The sequence below is a fragment of the Antrostomus carolinensis genome, unplaced genomic scaffold, assembly GCF_000700745.2.
Source record: "Antrostomus carolinensis isolate BGI_N321 unplaced genomic scaffold, ASM70074v2 scaffold20383, whole genome shotgun sequence".
NCBI classification, from domain to species: domain Eukaryota; kingdom Metazoa; phylum Chordata; class Aves; order Caprimulgiformes; family Caprimulgidae; genus Antrostomus; species Antrostomus carolinensis.
The window spans coordinates 15672-38180 of NW_010304718.1; the positions used below are offsets into that span (position 1 = coordinate 15672).

Consider the following 22509-nt stretch of genomic DNA (forward strand, 5'->3'; position numbering starts at 1 on the left):
TGGATTGTTTCCTGACTTTCATATTCTCATGCAGATCATCTAGGTTGAAGGATTCTGTCCCTGCTCGTCCCTGTCCTTCCTGTTGCCATTAGATATCACGCTTCCACTGCTGTAAATGTATCTGTGCCTGCTTCCAAAACAGGTTCTTTCTGAAGTATGTGCTTTGGAGTAAAATATTTTTCAAATCCTCCTGATGGAATCAGAAGGACAAACAGACAGAGGGTTGTTCTGGCAGATCTGCAGCAATAGTGCTCTTTTAACAGGGTAGTGTAGGATGTACAGAATCAACCAATTCCACTAGATTTTTCACAGAACTTTGCCAGAATTAAATATATGTGTAATGAGCCTTAAAAATTTATGCTAAAGCCACTTCATAAGGAGACAAAAGTATTTACTACATAACTAAATTCCAGGGAAATACAACTTTAATAATTCACATAGATATTAAACTCATGCTTTGGATTGTCAAAAGTCTGTGAAAGAAGATAATGAAACGTTGTTTGGCTTTTGTTTTGATAGCAGAAATAAGACACAAATTGTCATTCCTGAGTTGTGTGGATCTTCCTCAATGGTCAAAAACAGTTTCAGCTTTTTTTTCTGCAAGATTTGTCCTGCTGTTTACGTTCTTAAAAGTTTTGGATCTTCATTCGAATGGATTCCTTTAATCAATTTACTGAATTCTTCAGTTTCTAATTACATCAGCATGGGATTCAGGAAGGGGTGTATCTACTTCACTATTACTTTACTTGAAAGTTTCTAGCATCTTCTGTGTTGTCATTTTTATCAGTCTTACAACTTGCCTCTAAAGCCTGTCAGTGAATAGTTCCTGGCAGCACAGGACACTGAAAGAGGTAGGAAATACCCTTGTGATTCTTTTCTCACTTCATGTGTGTGACTCAGCTGAGTTCTCTGGAGACTAAGACCTGTCCAGCACCAAGCTGGCAAATCTGGCTTGTCCAAGAAAAACATTGGGAATTAGTCCTTGTACAGACTTGCATCTTTCCATCTTCTTTTTATGACAACCTCTCTGATTTCTTAGAGGGTAAAAGTAGCATTCCTTTAGCCAGTGCAAGATGATGTTCAAGGAAAGCTTAAATCTTTTAATTGTTAATTTAGATCTTAACTAACTTTACCCAAATGGATTGCATAGAATGCTTTCTGTGGTAGTTCTTTGGCTGTTGGTGAGTTAGTAATGAGCCCTCCAAGATTTCCCCTGGCATACACCTGAATCTTGAAAAGAAGTCTGGCCAAAGATGAGTTTGGTGTAAGCATACATAACAGCAAGCTCGTGACATTTCATTCTCTATCTGTGCTTTTGTCAAGAGAAAACTCAAATTCGTTAACTTCTGTCACTAGGGTTGTGATAGCCTTTAATTCAAGAGAAATTCTATGCTAAAAACTCTATATAAACAAAGTAGAATCATCATGGAATCATAGAATGGTTTGGATTGGAAGGGCCCTTAAAGCTCATCCAGTCCCAACCCCCCTGCCAGCAGCAGGGACACCTTCCACAAGACCAGGTTGCTCAAAGCCTCATCCAGCCTGGCCTTCAACACTTCCAGGGAGGAGCAGCCACAGCTTCTCTGGGCAACCTGTTCCAGTGTCTGACCACCCTCACAGTGAAGAACTTCTTCCTAATATCTCATCTAAACCTCCCCTCTTTCAGCTTGAACCCATTTCCCCTTATTTTGTCATTAACTGCCCTTATGAAAAGTCCTCTTTAAGCTTTCTTGTAGGCCCCACTACGAAGGGAAACAAAATACTCTTGGATAACTGTATTGTCCGTTTCTAGAATATTATCTGAGCAGTTCTTTAATGAGTAGGACTCAAATCACACGTGGAAAGCTTAGCTCTAGCAGCCTTCTGCAGAATATTCTCTCTTTGTGGTCTGGTGTCTTGATTCTTCACAGTGTGCCTCTGGGATTTATTGGCCTGTAATATATCTGGTCCTGGAGGCTTTTTCTCGAGTTATATAGGGAAATTGAAGGCAACAGCTAATTGCTTTTCTGTCCAGTGGAACCTTGTAACACTAAAACTAGAAAGAACTGATGGGAAAGGAAAAGACAGACGTTTCTTGGGTTTTCCAGGTAACATACATACATATTCTGGATGCATTGGCATAGCTGGAGCAGTTTGAGTTTTGCTAAATGGAGGGTGAAAGTGGAAAAAGAAGAAGACACGTGGATGATCGCTGTCAGGATTTGAGCAAGGTGTACAAGCCTCTGTGCCTGAGCTGCTTGTCTGGCAAATGGATGCTAGCACAGCCTTACTTCATGGAATGATGAGAATATATAAAGCATTCAGTGTTGCAAATCTAGGTCACATAAGAAGGTGTATAAATGGCATGTCTATCTAGCAAATACTCGTGTAATGAGCTAGGGGTTCAAAATGAAAGGTTAAAAGTTCCCTTTTTGGTGAGTTAAGAAATAATTGAAGTATAAATTTAGCACCAGCATTATATTCTGCAGTCGTGTTTGTAAGGAGCGTGTCTTGTTCTCACCACTTCCACTGGACATTTGCCAGGGAAAATTCAGACAGCATGCTTTCCCTGGCCTTTTTAGTTCAGCGTTTTGTTTCATCCTTTCCTTTCCTTTTGCTGTAGAAAGCTGTATTCTTGCTTTCTCATGTTCCCATCTTAGTTTTTGGTTGTTTGCCTTTATCTTCCTTTTCTGTGGCTTTAGTTCTCAGACAATAATCAAGGCACTGCCATTCCTATTAGTAAATAACTTTCTTGGCTTAGAGGACACATGGTTTAATTAATAATTTTTCTTTAACATGGAAGTCTACAGGCACAGACTGTTCCATAGAGTCAAATGCTTGTCAGTGTTCAGCTGTTACTTTTTGATGGGTGATAATATGGGTAATCTTCCTGAAATGAGCTGTTCTCTGAGAAAACTTGTTAAACTTAAACCATGCTAACCTGTTAAAACTGATGGAAAGTTCCTGGTAGCCTAGAGGAGTAAATAGGCAAAGTAGAATTAATTGCTTTTCATGAGCAAAGGCTTTTAGGAGAGAAATGATAGAATTTCTTTGCAATACACCAGGTTTTATCATCAAAACCAAAAGTCTGTTTTGTAGTAATGGTTGTGACAAATTAGTAGTTGAATTTTGAGTAATGTTGCCATTTCTAACTTCATAACCACCTCATTTTAGTAGTATTCTGATTGAGTTGCAAATACTACAGTTTCATAAACAGAATGTGGGGAATAGTATATAGAAGATGATCAATTTGCCTTATGGTTACTTGGCTTTCTGAATATCTGAGGCCAATTTTTGCCATCTTTAATGCAGAAGCCATGTGGAGGCAGCCAGAAGAGAGGAACACACAACAAACCTTAAAAGGGTGGATCTTTCCAACTGCAGTCAGCTTTCCATTCCTATTGACAGTGTGTTTGGGATTCTTAGTGAGCTGTAATGCTTTGATGGGTAGTGCAAGCGTAGCAATAGTTTAGCTCCTCTTCCACCTGTGAAGGCCAGGCTGATAAATCACTGCGTCACCAGTGCTGGGAGTGGTGGGGTGTGTTGTGGAAATGAGTGGTTCTGCCCACAGTCAGCCTGGATCTGGCTGCTGCTGCTGAACAGGACCTAACAAGCCAAGGTGAAATCAAGCAGCCTTCTGCAGAACCACTCAGAGCATCATCCTTACGCTCTCCAGCCCTCTGGGAGAACCTGTTACCTGAGATATTTACGGAGCTCGTTTGGCTCTTGTCAAGATGCTTTGACCCTGTGGTCCTCCAATAGTTTTGTCTAGGCTTGTGGTGTACCCCAGATAAAAAAAAATGTGGCAATCCCTGGATCTTTTCAAAGGATTGTGTTGTGATTCTTTTGTCCCTTACTGGTGCTCTCACTGATGAATGCCATCAAAATGCTAATATAAAATATTTTATCAATGTGACATTCTACACTTTGAATTTCCTAACTTTGTTATTTCCTGAATGTGCAGTCAGAAACACGACCCTTTGTGGATTCCAGAGCCCTACTCTCTTTCATTGCAAATTGTTTCAGACTTAATAGTAGATTACTGGTTATAGTAATAGTAAATATCATGAGAATAAACCTTGTTGACAGATTGGACAAACCAGTTTTAAGGAGTTTTCCTGAGGAATTTATCATGAGAACTTCTGAGGAAATGAAAAAAGGGAGGGAAGTGAGAAAGGAGTATTTGGGTGCTAAACTGGGTACATATGAGTGTCCTCAGGTGATTTGTTTATTCAGGTATTGGCATTTATTTTTTATTCATGTATTATTATTGTTGTTTATTATTGTTTATTCAGGTATTGTTTATTCAGGTATTGTTTATTTGGGTTTATTATTGTTTATTCAGGTATTGGCGTTACTCTGCAAGTACACTGATAATAATTTTTTGTCATTTATCCAGATTTTTAAAAATTAATATTTAAAAAAATATTCTTACAGAGAGGAAGATTCAGAAAGTGAGAAAGATAAGAAAATCTGGTACTACAGCACAAAGATACAGCTGGCAGAGTTAATTGAATGCCTAGACAAAGATTACTGGGAAGCTGATCTATGCAAAACTCTGGAAGAAATGCGTGAAGAAATTCATCGGCACATGGATGTCACAGAAGACCTTACTAATAAAGCCAGGGGCAACAACAAGTCTTTCCTTTCTGCAGCAAATGGTAAGAATATTTAGTTTAATGGGAATAGATGTTGCACTTTGAGTCAAGTACTAGTTTTTATTTCTTTTATTATAAGAAGTTTGTAGAAGTTGATGGAGAAGCATCATGCAGGTGTACCAGCATGGCTGTGTAGCTCTGACTTCTTGTAGGACTATGTTTCACATATTCCAGGGTGTCCTGAATGATTCTGATTCTTGATATGCTTAGGGTGTGCCAGATTGTGATCATTCCAGGTGTTGGAGTGGAGCTGTGTTAACTGTCAAATGTTTTTTGATGTATATATATCTATCTATATATATATATATATCTTTAAAGTCCTCATAAACATGTAACAGTCCAATGGGAGTTGAAGTGGCAAAAATATTAGAGCTCCAATATTATGGAAAGTGTGGAAGAATGCATATCTCCTGTGCAGTTGCCTACCAACTTAATTTATCTACCTTGGAGCAATAAATAGCAATATAAATCTGTGAAGGTTTGAACTTTGGTTCTAAGAAAGATGTGAAGATTAGATATTCGGGTTTAAAAATGGATTTAAGTCATCATTATACAAATGCATAACTGAGAAATCAATAATTAAATCTTTGGAATTGTTTATTCTAAGTGGGGAAAAGTGGTAAGAATGGATATTATCTTTTGTCTCATTGAAAAGGAGTAGTATTTATGTAGTATTTAGTATGAAGTGGTATTTATTTCTGCTCAGTGGCTCTGGAGGTGGTGGTTGGTTGTTTATTGATGACAACAAATTTTCTATTGCAGATGAAATTTTGGATGTTATCAGAGCCAGAAAAGGAGAAATAGTGGAAGATAAAAACACAGCAGATGATGAAGCAGAAAAGGCCAAAAGTGATGTTGATAATGATCAGACAGATGCTGAGAGGGGCAAGGAAGAATCTGGAGACCAAGATAAACTTGAGGAAACACCCACTGAGCAAGATGCAGAAAAAGTGAAAACAGAAGGTAAAGGAACTGTGACTGTGCTCTAACAACTTCATTTAATTAAATCTTTAGTTAAGATCCTCATATTTCTTTTAGTGTTAATGTGTTTGGGGTTTTTTTAATGATTCTCTAAGTTATTTTTTTTAAAGTAATAAGAGATATTTGTCTGTTCCTTTGTGGTTGTATATTATAATTGTTTTTCACGTTAAGAAATTTCACCGATTTTCCTACTTTTCAAGTTAAATACAGCTAGCTTTGTAGATACCTTGGCTTAAGCTACAAGTGGCACTTACAGGCTGTGATCAACATATTTGTAGTAAGTAATATTACATCATGTAGTCAGCGATATTACGTCATTTTTAACGTTGTTTTCCTCATCAGAATTAGTTTGTGCTTTGATTCCAAGACAATACAGTCTCAAAAAAAAACCAAACAAAAAAAAAAAGGGAGAAAGCTCAGTTATTTTTCAGCATTATCAAACAGACAAAGGAAGCTGCTGAAGTTGCTTTCTATGGATGATGCCAGATGACATCCTCAGACATACTAAAGAATATCCCTAAAGTTGTGTTGTGCGTTTTACTATAGAGGCAACAGTCGTTGGGGATAAAAGTAACTCTGTGACATCAAGCACTGATGACAACAACACAAATCCTTCTGCAGGAGAGACTAGTTGCTCTGAAGGGAAGAACGCAATGGGGTGTCAGTCAGAAAACCTTGATAGCAACAACGTGGCAGAGAAGAAGGTGGCATCAGAGCTCCCTCAGGAACTCTCAGGTACAGAAGGCACTGTTACCAATGCCTCTGTAATTTGGGGATTCTGTTCAGTTTTTCTATGTGGTTTGTCCACTAAAGCCATTCCCAGTGTATATCACTCATGCTGTTTGCTTGCAGTGCCATCCTTTGCTGCTACGTTGTCATTAACATTTCAAAGTTAATTTTCTTGCAACTAGTGCTTGAAATTTGTGATCCTCCATGACATTAGCATTTGTTTCCATGCCTTCCCAAGATTACTATGGCTAAGCTTTTTATGTTCTATTTCCTGTATATTTCATTTTTCTGTAGTGATCCATAATGATTGTTAGCATCCTATCAAAGTTTATTTCAAATTCTAATTTGCTTCTGGCTTGTTTATTATTTTAACCTCTCATTTACTGTATAAATTACTAACAAAGAAAGTATTTTCATTCACCTGAGTAAACTGTTGCACTGAAATGTCAAGATTAAAATTGTCATGCTAGGAATTTTAAAGAGATTTCAGAATTATAAGCACAAAGGCTCTTGTTGTATTTTAATGTGTTTTGTTCTGACATGTCAGTAATTCAGAAGTAGTAATATACTGTATTTAATTACAAAAAACCTACCAAATTTTAGATTTAGGAATAAATGGGATTTGATTAGGTGTAACATAAATTATCAGTGTACTGTTTTACAATGATTTTCTATTACATTTAGAATTATGTTCTATTACAAGCTTTACTACATAGCCAAATGTTATTCTAAACAGCTGATTACTGTTAAAAGTAATAGAGTTTTATTTTCAGTTCTTAAAAAATCTAAAAATACTCTAATCTGTGATGTAGCCATACTCGGTGTGTTATGTTTTAAAAAGTGGTAGTAAACATTTACTCTCCTACTGAAATACTTCTCCATACAGATTGCAGCTCTTGAACTTGCAAATGTGAACGCATCCAAACTTTGTAATAAACGTTGTTAACAGGAGGGGAAAATGAAAGTTAAACTTAATTTGCAATCTAGAAGGTTCATAATACAGTTTTTTAACACAGAAAATGTCCTAGTGCATGGGACAGAAAGCATATGCTTTGGATATTTGACCAAATATTTTTGCTGGATTTTTTTACAATTAAAATAACTATATAGAGGTTTAATGGAAAAGATACACACCCTATAACTTTGTTCCAGGCACGTTTATGGGTTCATATTTTAGTTTAAAGATTCACTTACATATTTATAATTACTTCATTATTATACTTTCACAGGTGCTTTTGTCCTTCCAAAGCTTCTAGCTTATTTTTCAAAGTAGTAGACTTTTTTTTCTAGGAAAGTGCATGTGTGGACAGGGTTCTTCCTCAAATCTGATTTACTATATTCATAATGATACTTGTGTTCCTATTACAAAATATCAATTTGAGACTCTCATTTCAGAGGGAGGGAGAGATACTGAACCAGTGTCAGTGAGCAGCTACCCCCAAAGAGGGGGGAAACGAGTAAAATGCAAAGCTAAACAAGAACGTGTCTGTCACCATCCTTGATAAATGCAATTTGGGTAGGAATCTTTTATTAAGAGTTTAGTGTGGGTGCTTCCACTTTAGTCCAAACAGCAGACACCACAAATGATTCAATTTTTCCACTTAGTAAATAGGGAAGTGGATGGAAGAGTGATGGTCACCCACTTGGCAAAGCCAGAAGTCAAAATGGATTCAGATTAGCGATCTTCTAAGAATCCCAGAATGTTTACCCAATCATCTTTCTGCTAGGAGTGAATATTTCACAAAAAAGAGGATTTGTTCTGTCACCTTTCTTAATAACAACAGAATCCCTGATTTTTTGGGAAGAATTATAGAAACAGAAAAATCTTGTATTTTTTTAAACAGCCAAGCTGCGTCTCTTTTGCACAAAATCAAGAAGACGTTGCTGTTTTGAGGGATGGTGGTTTGTTCTTCCTGGGAAGCTGGAGTGATTTATTTCTAGGTAGCTGCAATTCACTGATGCTGTAGTTGAAAGATCATATTCTGGCAGAACATCTTAGCAACCAGGGAGGTGTCAAGACAGTAACAAGGACAACTGAGGACAGAGAACCCATTTGTCTTACTGAGCTTGGAGCAACATCTAGATCCATCAGATTGTAAGAAAGAGGCTGATATTTTAAGTTTGCAGAGGAGTTTAGAGAGTGGTGCCAATTGAAAAATCTGTGGGATTCCTCAGAATTAATGTGCTGAAGATGAGATGGTCAAAGTCTCGGTGTAAAACTAAAGGGGAACTGAAAGGTGTATACTTTGAGGAACAACTAAAGCTCAAGAAAATCAAGAGAGATAAAACCATAGAAGTTGCAGGAAGACCAAATTTCATGAAATCTACTTTCTAAAAGCAAAACAAAGTCTCAGTAGAGGATTCTCTGTGTGTGCATCTATAGAAAAAAAAAGTCTTGTATTTAAATACGTTTCATCCAAGTATGAATTTCAGTTCTTCAGAGCTGTAAAAATGGAAACTGCTTGAAACAGAACAAAAAATACTTCCATGAATACAGTGCTCTGGAGGGAATTAATATTTTATAAGTATTTCTGTCAGCAAAAGATATTAGTCTGACCTTTTTTTTGGGGGGGATGAAAAATTTAAAACTAGGAAAAATGGCATTGATCCAATTTTAAAGAAAAACTAAAAATGAAGTTATTCTTTTGTAGAAGAAACTGGCCAGATGATTCCTAGTAACAGTAGCAGTGCATCTGCTGCACCTCTACCATCAGATGTTGAAAACAGCAATGGTAGTGAGCTGGGCTCTGGGCAGAATGACTCCAGTAAGATGCCTGATGATGCTGAAAATGCAGAGAGGGGATCCCAGTCTTCCGAGGACATAGGTAATAATAATAATAATAGAGTCTTCAACTTTAATTTTGTGCATCTTTTCTTTTTACTTTATAACTCCCATACATCAATAGAAAACTTCAAATTTTTAAGTTTGTTTTAAAAGCCTTTTTTTTTCCTGGGCAGGAGAGAAATCTAATGGTGAAAGAAGTGATTCTCCAGGCGCAGGAAAAGGCACAGCAGGTTCGACGCGAATGCTCACAAGATTACGAAATCCAGATAGCAAGTTGAGCCAGATGAAAAACCAGCAGGTTGCTGCTGCAGCACATGAAGCAAATAAAGTGTATAAAGAAGGCAGAGAGGTTTGTGCACATCTTGGAAAATTCAAAGTAGTATGAAAACTGTTTTAGAAAACTGATAATCTTTTTAGAAATAAAAAAGTTACTTTGTCAGACTATGGAAGTACTTAAAAACCAAAAAATGGTAATAATAAATTAGCAAATGGTGGAACTGTAATATCACAGGAAGCGTTTTTCCCCCTCCTTTGCTTTTGCTCTCTTAGTTGCCATCTACAGAGGGGCACAACAGTGACCCAGTGCACCTCCTTTCCTTAATGTGCTGATCATAAAAGTTAGCAAATTGTTTAATATTTAGTAATATTAAATAATATTGTAATAAGTAATAAGTTATATATGCATTTTCTCCCACTTATTTCCTTAATGTGCTGGTCATAAAAGTTAGCAAATTGTTTCATATTTAGTAATATTAAATAATAATGTAATAAGTTATATATGCATTTTCTCCCACTTCTGTCTTCAAATCTCTCAGAACTGGTGTGCCAAAACTACAACTTTGATTATTGTTTGAATAACTATAGGTAATAGCTGCATTTCCAGTTCATAACAAATCTGTACTGGCAGAGTATGGTCACTTAAAAACAATCATTATAAAACTGTAGCACTGCTTGATGTAGACAAAAGTGAAATCTCTCTCAAATGCCTGCCAGATGGTATAATTCTTTTGTATGGCTGTAGGTTGTTTGTTGTTTTGGGGTTTGGTTTTGGTTTGGTTTGTTTTTTTGAAGTAGCCCAGTTCCTCAAGGAAGGAAGTGTTTGAATGTTAAGAGTTTGTTGCAGTTAGTTGTCAGCTTACTGTTTGGTATATTAATTTTATTTTTGTTAACTGGTTTTCCTTGTAAATTAGCATTTGGCATATTTATTCACAAACCTCTCAAATCTGGACTTTGGTTATGAGTAATTAGACCAGATCCATGCCATGTTTTTAATTTCAGAGATATTTCTTTGCTTACCTACAGTATGAATCCTGTAATTTACCAAAGAGGGGTTTCACAGAAAGCTTACTTAAGCTTTAAGCTGTGGACAATCAGTGATGAAGTACATATATTTAGTATATCAGATAAACAGTTATTTGCCTCTGCAAACTGATGCAAGGTATTTTTATTATTTTATATATAGACAGTTGAAGCTAAATCATAAATAAGTAAATAGAAATATTGGAAAGTTAAGTGAATCTTTAAAATCATTCTTTCTTTCACAAGGTTCTAGTGGTCAATTCTCAAGGTGAAGTCTCCCGAATGAACACAAAGAAGGAAGTTGTGATGAAAGGAAATATCAACAATTATTTCAAATTAGGGCAAGAGGGGAAGTATCGTGTTTATCATAATCAGTATGCCACTAATTCATTCGCATTGAACAAGCATCAGCACAGGGAGGACCATGACAAGAGACGACATCTCTCGCATAAATTCTGTCTGACTCCTGCTGGAGAGTTCAAATGGAATGGGTCTGTACATGGGTCCAGAGTTCTTACCATTTCCACTTTGAGGCTAACTATTATTCAGCTAGAAAACAATATCCCAGCATCATTCCTTCACCCTAACTGGGCTTCCCACAGGTAAATTAATAAATGAAAATATATTTTCTCTTGTTTTACTTGTATTTTTTGCTAACAGTATTAATAAGCAGTGGTCTTTGTTTTTTCAAATTGGTGATTTCCAAGCACCGTACTTCAGTATATTAAAATATAAGATGACATGTTTGTGTTTTGTGATGGAGGGCTAAAAGGATTGCACATTTGAGGAGACTGAGGGGAGACCTCATTAATGTCTACAAATATGTTAAGGGTGAATGTCGGGAGGATGGAGCCAGGCTCTTCTCAGTGATGCCCAATGGTAGGACAAGGGGCAATGGGTGTGAGCTGGAACACAGGAGGTTCTGCTTAAACTTGAGAAGAAACTTCTTTACAGTGAGGGTGACAGAGCCCTGGGACAGGCTGCCCAGGGAGGGTGTGGAGTCTCCTTCTCTGGAGACATTCAAAACCCGCCTGGACGCCTTCCTGTGTGATCTCATTTAGGTTCCTGCTCCAGCAGGGGGTTGGACTGGATGATCTTTTGAGGTCCCTTCCAATCCCCAACATTCTGTGATTCTGTGATCTTACCATTAAATCTTATTAACAAAGCATGCTGTATTAGTGCATCTGGATGTTTCAGGTTTTTATCTTTTTTTCCAATTTAGGTCTAACTGGATTAAGGCTGTTCAGATGTGCAGCAAACCTCGAGAATTTGCACTAGCCCTGGCTATATTGGAATGTGCAATTAAACCTGTTGTCATGCTGCCGATCTGGCGGGAATCGTTGGGGCACACTAGGTAAAATAAATAAGCATAAAAACTTTTTGAATATGAGAACTTTACTTTCTTTTACAATTACTATTTCTTCTAAGCCTGTAAGAATTATGTTCAAATGTAGTCAGTTATTCAGCACTTGAAGTGTTTTTCTCAACCAGAAACACTAAAAATACATGACAAGATTTGTATAATGTCGTTGCTCCTGCAAGGCAAGCTTGTTTTCTTTAGCTGAGCCACAGTCTCAGAGTGATAAACCTTTGAGAGACTAGAAGTACAAATTTCAACACACTCAGTTCAATGGAGTCTGTCTTTTGTCTCTCATTGTGTCACAGCAGCAGAAATGAAATGTATCTGATGTTGCAGGCAGCTGTGTTTGCCTTACTGGAGCAGCCAAACAGTGTTCCTGTTGCAAGTAATATATACAACCTGATACTGGGCTTTCCTCTTAACTTCAGATACTTAAAATTATTATTCAAAGGGGTAATATATGCTGCTGTTTGACTTCTTCTCTTTGCTTACAAGATCCTGTATTTAAATGTACCTAAATCTTTATGTATTAGATTGCGCAGAATGACAGCAATAGAAAGAGAAGAAAAGGAGAAAGTGAAAAAAAAAGAGAGAAAACAAGAAGAAGAAGAAACAATGCAGCAAGCTACATGGGTGAAATACACATTTCCTGTCAAACATCAGGTAAGGTGTTCTTTTGTGTGAAGAACAAAAGAACAAATAACATACAGAAATTGTTGGTTTCTTACTCTTTTTCTATTTTAATTTTAAACTTAAAATTTTAATGTCATTGTGTTACTCCCTGCCATTGGAGTAGGAACCATGCCCACATATTCAAGCACATAATCTTGGCCTGAACTAAATTTGACATGTATTATGCTCTTAGTGACACTGCCTGAGTTGACAGATGTTTGTCTGCAAACTGCAGCCTGTCCTAATGGAAGGGTTCTAGATGGTTGTTGGAATCTTGTCTCTATGTCTGTGCCTGTTCAGGGCTCCCCTCCCATCCCTACTCCCCCCAAAAAAGAGCTAGCCTAGCTACCTTTACTTTGGAAGGTTATATAATATGATGAGTACTACTATAGAAACCTCTTTTTATATTCTTCTAAGGTAGATATTAAATACTTCTGTTGGAGCAGCTCTAAATTTATTTGTTATAACAAACATACAGGTTGATTCAAAAAACTTGTATAATCTTCCAGCTTTTATGTAAATAGATTCTCATTGTTACACTGAAATAAATGTGATTTTTAGGTGTTACTGTGATAGAATCAATTATCAGCAGATATATCTTTAACTTAGTACCTTATTTCACAAATATACTTCAACTTGCCTGAAAAAGTCTGTAAATTCAAGTTTTTGGCTTTTTAAAAATCATCTTAGGTCTTTTAAATGAATATATAAAGCAAATAGCACCATTAAAGGAGTATTTTAAAAATATTTAACAGGTTTGGAAGCAAAAGGGAGAGGAATATAGAGTAACAGGATATGGTGGCTGGAGCTGGATTAGTAAAACACATGTCCACAGGTTTATGCCCAAACTGCCTGGAAATACTAACGCAGATTACAGAAAGTTGCTACCAAGTAAGTGTCTGCATTACTTACATTTTTTTAATTACTAACTTACTGCTTTTTATTGCTTTCACAATTATTCAGTTACTTATTTGCATGGGATACTTCTTATATAGACTTTGTTACAGGTAGTGTTCCAGAGAAGGTTTTTGTGGATATCTGCTAATCTTTGTTGATATAACCAGTTCAGTTGTCACAGACATTTTTTAGCTACATTAAATTGTATCAGTTGTGTGTAATATTTGTACAGCTTTGTAAATCCTAATGTAAATTAAAGGCAGATAAAAAGCAACATCTAAAATATTTATACATATGTACACTTTTTTTTCCCCCTTCCATGTTGACAGAATGCTATTAACCAATTTTAGCTGGGAACAATAGTTTTATAAGGGGAAAGAAATTTATTTGTCTAGACAGTTCAAAACACACCTTCTCGCTTATTTGTTCCAAGGGCTTATATTAAAAAAAAATTTTGCACAGTTTACTTTTAGAATGCATCCTGAACTGTACAAGTCTTATTTATAATAAATTAAAACTTGAGTTTCTTTTTAAAATTTAGAAAATGGTGGCCCACCCTATATTACATATCATAATTATTTCTTTGCTCGCATACTGATGTGATACTTTCTCTATTGCTTTTAACTGGATCAAATACAAAATGGATGCTGCTGCTTTTAGTGTTGTCTATGTGATTGTATTGCAATTAATAGCCACTACAGTGTTCAGCACAAACTCATTTGAATACTAATATCCGTTCTTAACTGTAAAAATGAAAATTATTTATAATTATTTGTGAATTTTCAGAGTCTGAATTAATATGCTCTTAATAGGCTAGGTTTTCAGAAAGTGGTATTTAGTTTCCTGAAAAATGGGGAGGGAGGGTTTGTTTGGTTTGTTTAGTTGGTTTTTTCAAAGCTGAACACACATACTTGAAAAAATAATATAAATGAAACAGTTTTATCTCTGGTGGGCTTTTAGATTTTTTTTTTAATTATTACTATTATTCAGTATTGCACTAAGCATAATCTATGACATCATCATTGTATCTTTAATTCTGTTTCTGAATTTCACTAATAATGTGAATGATTTGAGAGGTAAAGTAGCTATACATTAAAATGCAGCAGAGTATAAAAAAATATTCTGAATAATTGAAGCCATTTAATTAATTTTTTAATAGCAAAGAGTGAAGATGAAAAATGCAACTTGGATAAACGAAAAGGTCCAATTAAGGTAAAAATAGAGAAAGACAGAATAAAGGAATCTCATGATCTGCAAGCAAAAGACAAAGCAGATGTTTCAGAAACCTTGGAGAAAGTACAAGTGAAAGAAGAAAAGTCACGTGAAGAAAAAGTCGAAGTTGATAGAATTTCTGAAAACTTAGATCATGCAAAAGACAAAGGTGATAAACTTAAGTTACTGTAGAACTAGGTATTCATTACAGCGTTGCGTGTGTGAAAGCATAGGACCCCAGAAATAACTATTGAAAAACTGTGGAACAGATTTTGTCAAGACATTTGAAATGTCTCCGTTAAATGATTGCTTGTTATCCCTTGTAGTACTGTCTGAAGTTTTTGTTCCCTTTTCCTTGAAATCTATTATATGCTACCTAATATTTAAAATTTAGCATATTTAGCTAAAAGATCAATTTATTTCTTAGTACTTAATGTAAAAATATTGATTGGTGTTCATTGTTAAGGGAGCTTAATGATTCAGAGTTATTTCTTTTTCACAGTGGAAAAAGAAGTCGATGGTGAAAATGATAAAGTCATCAAGGAAGAACCTATGGATGTAGATGATGTGAAAATTGAATCCCCCATAAAAGATGAGGATAGTCATTGTAAGCTGGATATAATCAATGTCAGCGAGGGATTTCATTTAAGGACTTGCTACAAAAGGAAAGTAAAATCGTCAAAGTTAGATGGACTGCTTGAGAGGAGAATAAAACAGTTTACACTGGAAGAAAAACAACGTCTAGAAAGGATGAAACTGGAGGCTAGTGCTAAAGCAGCAGGCCTTCGATCTGTAAGCCCCCAGAAAAACCTAGATGAGCTACAAATGAGAAAAGTAAAAGAAGGAAACCAGTTTGACGTGTCTTCCCAAGATCAAACCTATATTTCAGATAAGACCCAAACTGAAGATGCAGAACAGGACTCCTTGCCGATCAGCAGCATCTCTTCTACCAAAACTGGTGAGCTAAATGAGCCTTCTTTGACAAACAGGCTGTCAAAAAGAGAAGGGCAGCTACTGGGTGAAGACTCATCTCAGTCCTCTGAAGGTGAAAGCTCCATTCAGAATGACAGTAAAGAAAACAACCCTGAACCTATGACTGCTGCTAAGTGTCAAGGACAAGATGCTCTTGGAGAGTCTGAGAGTTCCTTTGTAGATGGCTTGAAACAAACAAATGCAGAAGGTAGAATCAAATGGGATGTTTCAGAAACAAGCGAAAAACCTTTGAAACAAAAGCTACCTATTACCAGAGTATCTCAGCACGAATGTGAAAACTTAGAGACAGGGGTAACTGAAAGCAGCTGTAGAAAAGATGCTCTGGCTACTCTTGAAAAAACAGATTCAGAAGGGAGTTCTGAACAGGGCGGCAAAGATCCAGAAAACAATTGTATGATAAAAAGCCATATTGAACCAGCATCCTCTCAAGAAAGTGAAATGGAGGAAGAAATTGCTCCAGGAAAGACTGAAAGTAAATCTGAAAACAAGATTATATTTCACCACAAATCAACTAGTAAAGATCTAGAACCATTTAAAACAGAGCTGATTTCTGAAAGAAACCTTGAAAGTCAAGCTCTGGAACACATGGATGAGGTAGAAGATGCTGAGGATTTACTGAGCTCTAAGATAACCGAGTCTAACGGTCAAAAGAAGGGTCGGGAACTGAAAGTGGAGACAAGTACCGTAAACAAATACCTTGATCAGACAAATCTAAATAGTGTTGGTGACAAAATGAATAATAAAGGTGCAGAAACTGAGACAGACTTAGGAAAAGAAAAATCAGCATTTCAAATGAATGGAAAAGACAATGACATGAAAGTATTATCAAATGATGACTGCTTGGTTAAAGATAGCTGCGAAACTAAAGTAGGGGGTGATATTGAACCAAAAGTTAATAATATTAATAAATCCATTCCAGAACATGAAATAAAACCATTGACTTTTAAGGAATCTTCAGTAAAACCATTCATGAATGGTGACATCATGATAGAGGACACAAAGGATAAAAATAATGTGGACCCTAAGTCACGTCTACAGAGTTCACCTGAGTTTGAAGCCGGAGACAGTCTTCAACCACCAGATGAAGTTCCCAAGTATGTGCAGAAAACTGAAGGAAAACAGCTTTCTCCTGAGAGATCTGCCTTTGTGGGCACTGCTTCCACACCAACACATACTGCCTGTAAAGAAAATAACCTCCACAGTGAAACAGAATCTATGGAAACTGATGTAACTGAGGATAAGAAAGTTGCTCCGTCACCTGTAACCTCATGTGAGGAATCTAGCTTGAGCAGTGACTTTGCTGATCAGAACGGTGTACAGTCGTATAAAATGGAAAATATTAATGGAGAAAGTAAAATAAAAACCCTTATTACTGAAGTGACCACGACAACATCAACTGTGTCTACAGAGTCCAAAACTGTGTTTAAAGTTGCAGAGACTGTAGCTTCTAATGATGAGAAAACAACAGTGGTGTCATCTACAGAGAATTGTGCCATATCCACTGTCACTACCACCACTACTGTGACCAAGCTTACCACTCCAGCTACAGACAGTAACGTTGATGTCATTTCTGTACAAGAGCACAGCAAAACTGTGGTTACCACAACCGTAACCGATTCACTGACCACCCCAGAAGGCACATTGGTGACTTCCATGACTGTCAGCAAAGAATATTCTACAAAAGACAAAGTGAAGTTAATGAAATTTGCAAGACCCAAAAAAACTCGTTCTGGAACTGCCTTACCATCTTATAGAAAATTTGTTACCAAAAGCAGTAAAAAAAGCATATTTGTTTTACCCAATGATGACTTAAAAAAGCTGGCCAGAAAAGGAGGAATCAGAGAAGTTCCCTATTTCAATTACAATGCAAAGCCTGCCTTGGATATCTGGCCGTATCCATCCCCAAGGCCAACTTTTGGGATCACTTGGAGGTACATACTTTACATTTTTGAGGAAAAGTTTGGGATGTGATGAAATTAATTGCATTTTAAAATACGAGTGATATACATGTTGGTGCCTAAACATGCTAATTTTGTTAGTTATTATTGAATAATTATTTATACTGTTCAACAAAGGTAGAATGGAAAACCATTGTCTCATTAGTTGGGTTAGGTATTTTAAATACATTTTTATTTCAGAATATAATGAATTCTCTGTTGTTAGGTACCGACTTCAAACAGTAAAATCATTGGCTGGTGTGAGCCTTATGTTGCGGTTATTGTGGGCATGTCTCAAATGGGATGATATGGCAGCAAAGGCTCCACCTGGGGCAGGAACTACACGTACAGGTATTTCTTTAAATTTCTTTACGTTTCTTTATGCAAAAGCTCTTAATTTTGAGCATTGCACTCATTCCAAGCATTTCTGTAAAGGCTTGATGCTCTCTATGGCATTTGAATTTTTTTAGTCAACAGTTTGTACTAGTTGCTGTTTCTTTGCCTCGAGTATATTGAGTTGATTGGAGATTTAGCTTTTGTTTGTTTTCTAGTATATTAACGTATTGGGACTAATTTGTTGTAGAAACAACTGAAACTGAAATTACAACAACAGAAATAATCAAGCGAAGAGATGTTGGTCCATATGGAATCCGGTCAGAGTACTGTATAAGAAAAATTATTTGTCCCATTGGTGTCCCAGAGTCTCCAAAAGGTATGTTTGTGTTTACAGTTTTTCCCCTTCCCATAAGCTCCTACAGAAATTAAGGTAACTGGATGTTTTGTTAATTCAGACCATCAAGGGAGCAAATACAGCTTAACATGAACTATTCATTCGCCTATTTTGAAACAAGCGATGCATTTAACAAACTGACCTGGTTTATCTGAAGCTAAAAAGCTTTCCTGCTTATAAAATGAGACTGAAAGAGACACTAAATCTTGGTTTACACTATTGTTTTTTATGATTGAGCTTAACGTGTGTGTTTTGACTGTTCTCTAAAGAAACTCCAACACCCCAGAGGAAGGGACTGCGATCAAGTGCACTAAGGCCAAAAAGGCCAGAAACACCCAAGCAAACTGGCCCTGTTATAATTGAAAGTTGGGTAGCAGAGGAGGAATTGGAACTATGGGAGATCAGGGCATTTGCTGAAAGGTAAATGAACTCAAATGAGCGTTTAAAGAAAGCAGTTTTAATTTGTATGTGTATGTTACGTAAAAGTTCCCACTAGAGAACACAAACTTGGTAGCTACAATCAGTAGTAATTTGGTACTCACAGTAAAGCAAATTGTTGCATTTTTACTGTGTCTTACGATAATAACAGTCAAGCTTAAAGTTGTAAAGCTAAAGTATTTGGTGATACTAAAACTAATTTATGCAGATCTTGCAGATTTGTTAGAACTAATACTATATTAATTTTTCCATGCTTATGGACTAATCTGTTGTATGCTAAAAGGCTATTACTGCAATGCATGGAAAGGCTTTAGATTATTTTTAGCATGACTTTAAAAAGTTTGTGTTTAAATATATAAAGAAAATGAATGTGTACAATTAAAGTAAAGGTAAATTCAGCCTGAGAATATTTAAATCATAAAATGAGTGTTTTCAGTATTACATGCTTAGAGTTGGATCAACATTTTTGAGTCACTTGGAAATAATTATTTTAAATTAATGGTATGCCATAGATTGCAGTCTCAGGTGTAATTATAAATTCTAGTTTTGATTAATAGTTTCCTCTAAGATGTTGCAGTAGTTTAGCATCAGAATTTCAGGGGTGTTGCATGCAACTTCAGTAGTTCATTTCAAAATACTTTCAAAGCCATGACCAGTTTTTCAGTGATCTTCAGTCTTGACATTTGTTCTTATCAGAGCAATTAATCTGGATAAAATGAAATCCAGTTTGATGATTGGGTTTAATGTGGTGGTATAACTGACTTTTGGTTGTGTCTTTGGCAGGGTGGAGAAGGAAAAGGCACAGGCAGTTGAACAACAGGCTAAGGTTAGTGAACAGAAGAAGGCAGAGGAATACAAGGCCCAATTGGAGGCTCAACTAAAACACCAACGGTTGGCTGCCCAGCAGGTGGGGGAGCTGTTGGTGGTCCCACCTGTCAGCAACTATGCACTGGTATCCACATGCATTAGAGTATGGGAAACAAAGTTTATCCCTGTCTTACACCATTTTTCAAACAGTTTCCACTTCTTGTGCAAACTAAGCCATCAAACAATGCTGCTCCCACTGTGTATATTTGTTATTTTGAGGTGGGGTTAAGGCAAGGATTTGTTTTGGATTCCCTTTTATTTTTTTATATATTTTTTAACCACTTAATTTATAACACTTGAAAAAGGTTTAGTTTGTTTCCATTTTAAAAGAAGGCTGGGAAGCACCAACCTCCAGGTAAGGTGGACAGTGTTCTGTGGTGTAATGGAAAGCTGCCTTGGTATATAGCTGTATTTGTTCTTCATGCTTCAATCACATTGAATCTTTTAATTTTATCCTATCTTAAGTTGCTATATGAAGCCCATTCATATTTTTTTTTTTGAGATATGTGTGTATGTGTAGATGTAAGTGTATATGTATATATAAACATATGCAATTAAAATTGGGAAACCCAATGTCTTTGGTATTTTACATACATTGTTAATAACTGTGCTTTTTTTTCCAACTTACTCCTTTTTCATTTCATTTTCCCTGAAGAAAATACGTTACTAATGAATGAGCATTTCTGATTTGTGGGAATTACTGCAATATAATGCTAATCAAACACTGAAAATTAAGTTAATACAGAGAGAATTCCAGTAAGATAGGGAAGAGTGTTAGATTAATTGGAATTTTAAAAGAGCTTACTGTACTATCCCTTCACAAAGTGGCTCTCAAAATTAAATGTACCTTCTTAACAGTTAAAGCACAGAAGGGATTTTGAACCTAATTTTTTTTAAGCAAGCTACAAACTGGATTTACAGTTAAAAGAATAATTTTTAAAATTACATTCTTAATGGTGGAATACAATGATGCAGTCTCTTTATTTTTTATTTTTCTGTATCTGTCAGGATCTCAGTGCAGGAAGCTCTGAACTTAAGAATGCTGGTAATAAACTCTGTGTTAATGATGATGTATTACTGAAGTAGATGCAGGCTGTATGCACATAGTCAAAGCCAAATATAGATTAATATTTTTCAAAGGTTTTTTTAACCTTTTGGATTAATCTGAGTTTTCTTTAAAACAAAGTGTGCAGTGAAATTAATGTAACCTGAGGATTTTAAAGGTGCTATAAAGGAAAATTTCTGGCTGTGTACTATAAGCAGCATTGTAGTTTTGCAGGTCAAGGAGTTGTGCTGTAGGGTACACAAGCAGCCTATTCTTCAGTTATTTTACCAAATCTGAAAATGTTAATTATCCCTTTGTTTATATTTTTTTCTATGTTCTGTAGAAACGGCTGGAACAGCAGAAGCAGATACCTGCAGCAGGTGTGTCCCCCACAGTCACTACAGCCAGCAGCACTGCAACAACTGTCTCAACACCACAGAAAGTTGTGGTAGGCCCCTTAGCGGGCCCAGTCCCCTCTGGAACCAAAGTAGTACTTACTACAAAAGTGGGTTCTCCAGCTACAGTAACATTCCAACAGAACAAGAATTTCCATCAGACTTTTGCTACTTGGGTTAAACAAGGCCAGTCTTCAACAGGTAAGTAGGCATTTATCATGGAAGGAGCATGTAAATAAGCTGAACTCCAGCACAGCACCTACATCTTCTCCAGAATATATAGCATTATTACCTTTCTTGTTATCTTTGCTCTTAACTCTCTTGCTAAGTCAGCAGGAGATTTCTGAGATAAGACCTGTCTTAAGTTTTCTTTATTCACATTGATAGGTAGACTTATTTCTGACCATTCTCATTTATTACTGACAGTTGTTGTACTAGTAATCATAGATAATGAAAGCATTCTATGCTGTAACCTACTATTTCCAAAAAAGAATCTTTACCAAAGAAAGTATGATGCATTCAAAACTTATTGTAGAAATAATTCTGTAGTTTGCTGTTTCATACTTGAAAAAAATAGTCATTTCATTGACTAATTATTCTGCTCTAAAACTGACTGTTCTGTGTACCTCAATAGCCACTAGCACAGCTGCCACTTCAGCCACAACCATTGCCAGCACAGGGCAGACCTTCCAGATCTCAGGCAGTCCAGTAACGATGGCAGGGAAAGTGATAACTAAGCTGCCACTCCCTGCAAACAGCAAGATTGTTGCCGTCAATGTGCCATCAACTCAAGGAGGTAGGGGAAAGGGAAGTGAATTAAAAATGTATTCCAGCTTGCTGATTAATTTTCCATTGACACTATTTTCCCAGTGAAGTAAACTGTGACTTGAAGGGGGAAAAATATATTTATATATATACACAAGTTTCCAGAGCGTGTTCCCCCTGTATTGCATATCGTGTCTGTACGGGAAAAATGCAAGTTTTTGCCTACAAATTAGTCTGCATTTTGTAGTGCAAAATTAAAAGTTTTATTTTTAAAAATGTGGAATGAAGCATGCTTTTTTTTTTTTTTTTTTCATTATCTAAATTATACATCATCAGAACAACTTTCTTCATAAAAAAAAGCTGCTGTTCTTAGTTATTAATGCCTGCATCTGCTCTTCACTGATGAGCAAGAGTTTGGCTCCAAACTAAGATGAGTGTTTTTTCTTGCCTCAAGAGGAGGACTTAATAATTTGAGATTTGCGAATGTGTGAACAGAAAAGCACAATTCTCTGTCTCCATTATACTTAGCATCTGAGGAAATTATGTAGACTCCTAGTTTTGTATTGAAATTTCTTAGGTGGCAGGAAAAGCATTATCAGTTTTCTTCAACACCACGAGCTTGTAGGTAAAAGGTGTTTCAACTAGTCTCCTACATTTTAAATTAATCAAATCATAGCTTTTAATGGTTGTATAATACTAATTTGTGGCACCGTGTCAATGCAAGGACTTATTTGCAGTTACCATCAAACTGATCTTTGTGAAGATTC

The 22509-nt window shown here is 36.2% G+C and overlaps 1 protein-coding gene across 1 annotated transcript in view; it reads left to right on the forward strand.

Annotated features, from left to right (window-relative positions):
• Positions 1-22509, forward strand: part of LOC104522307 (nucleosome-remodeling factor subunit BPTF) — a gene marked incomplete at its 5' end in the record, with an annotated part of 55415 nt that overhangs the window by 15662 nt on the left and 17244 nt on the right. Inside the window, 17 exon segments of the mRNA XM_029084170.1 lie at positions 4417-4640; positions 5400-5600; positions 6165-6353; positions 8999-9172; positions 9306-9481; positions 10678-11033; positions 11654-11785; positions 12325-12454; positions 13219-13354; positions 14520-14741; positions 15075-17496; positions 17729-17853; positions 18086-18214; positions 18502-18652; positions 19454-19496; positions 20926-21178; positions 21612-21773. Coding sequence (XP_028940003.1) covers positions 4417-4640; positions 5400-5600; positions 6165-6353; positions 8999-9172; positions 9306-9481; positions 10678-11033; positions 11654-11785; positions 12325-12454; positions 13219-13354; positions 14520-14741; positions 15075-17496; positions 17729-17853; positions 18086-18214; positions 18502-18652; positions 19454-19496; positions 20926-21178; positions 21612-21773 — 5225 coding nt within the window.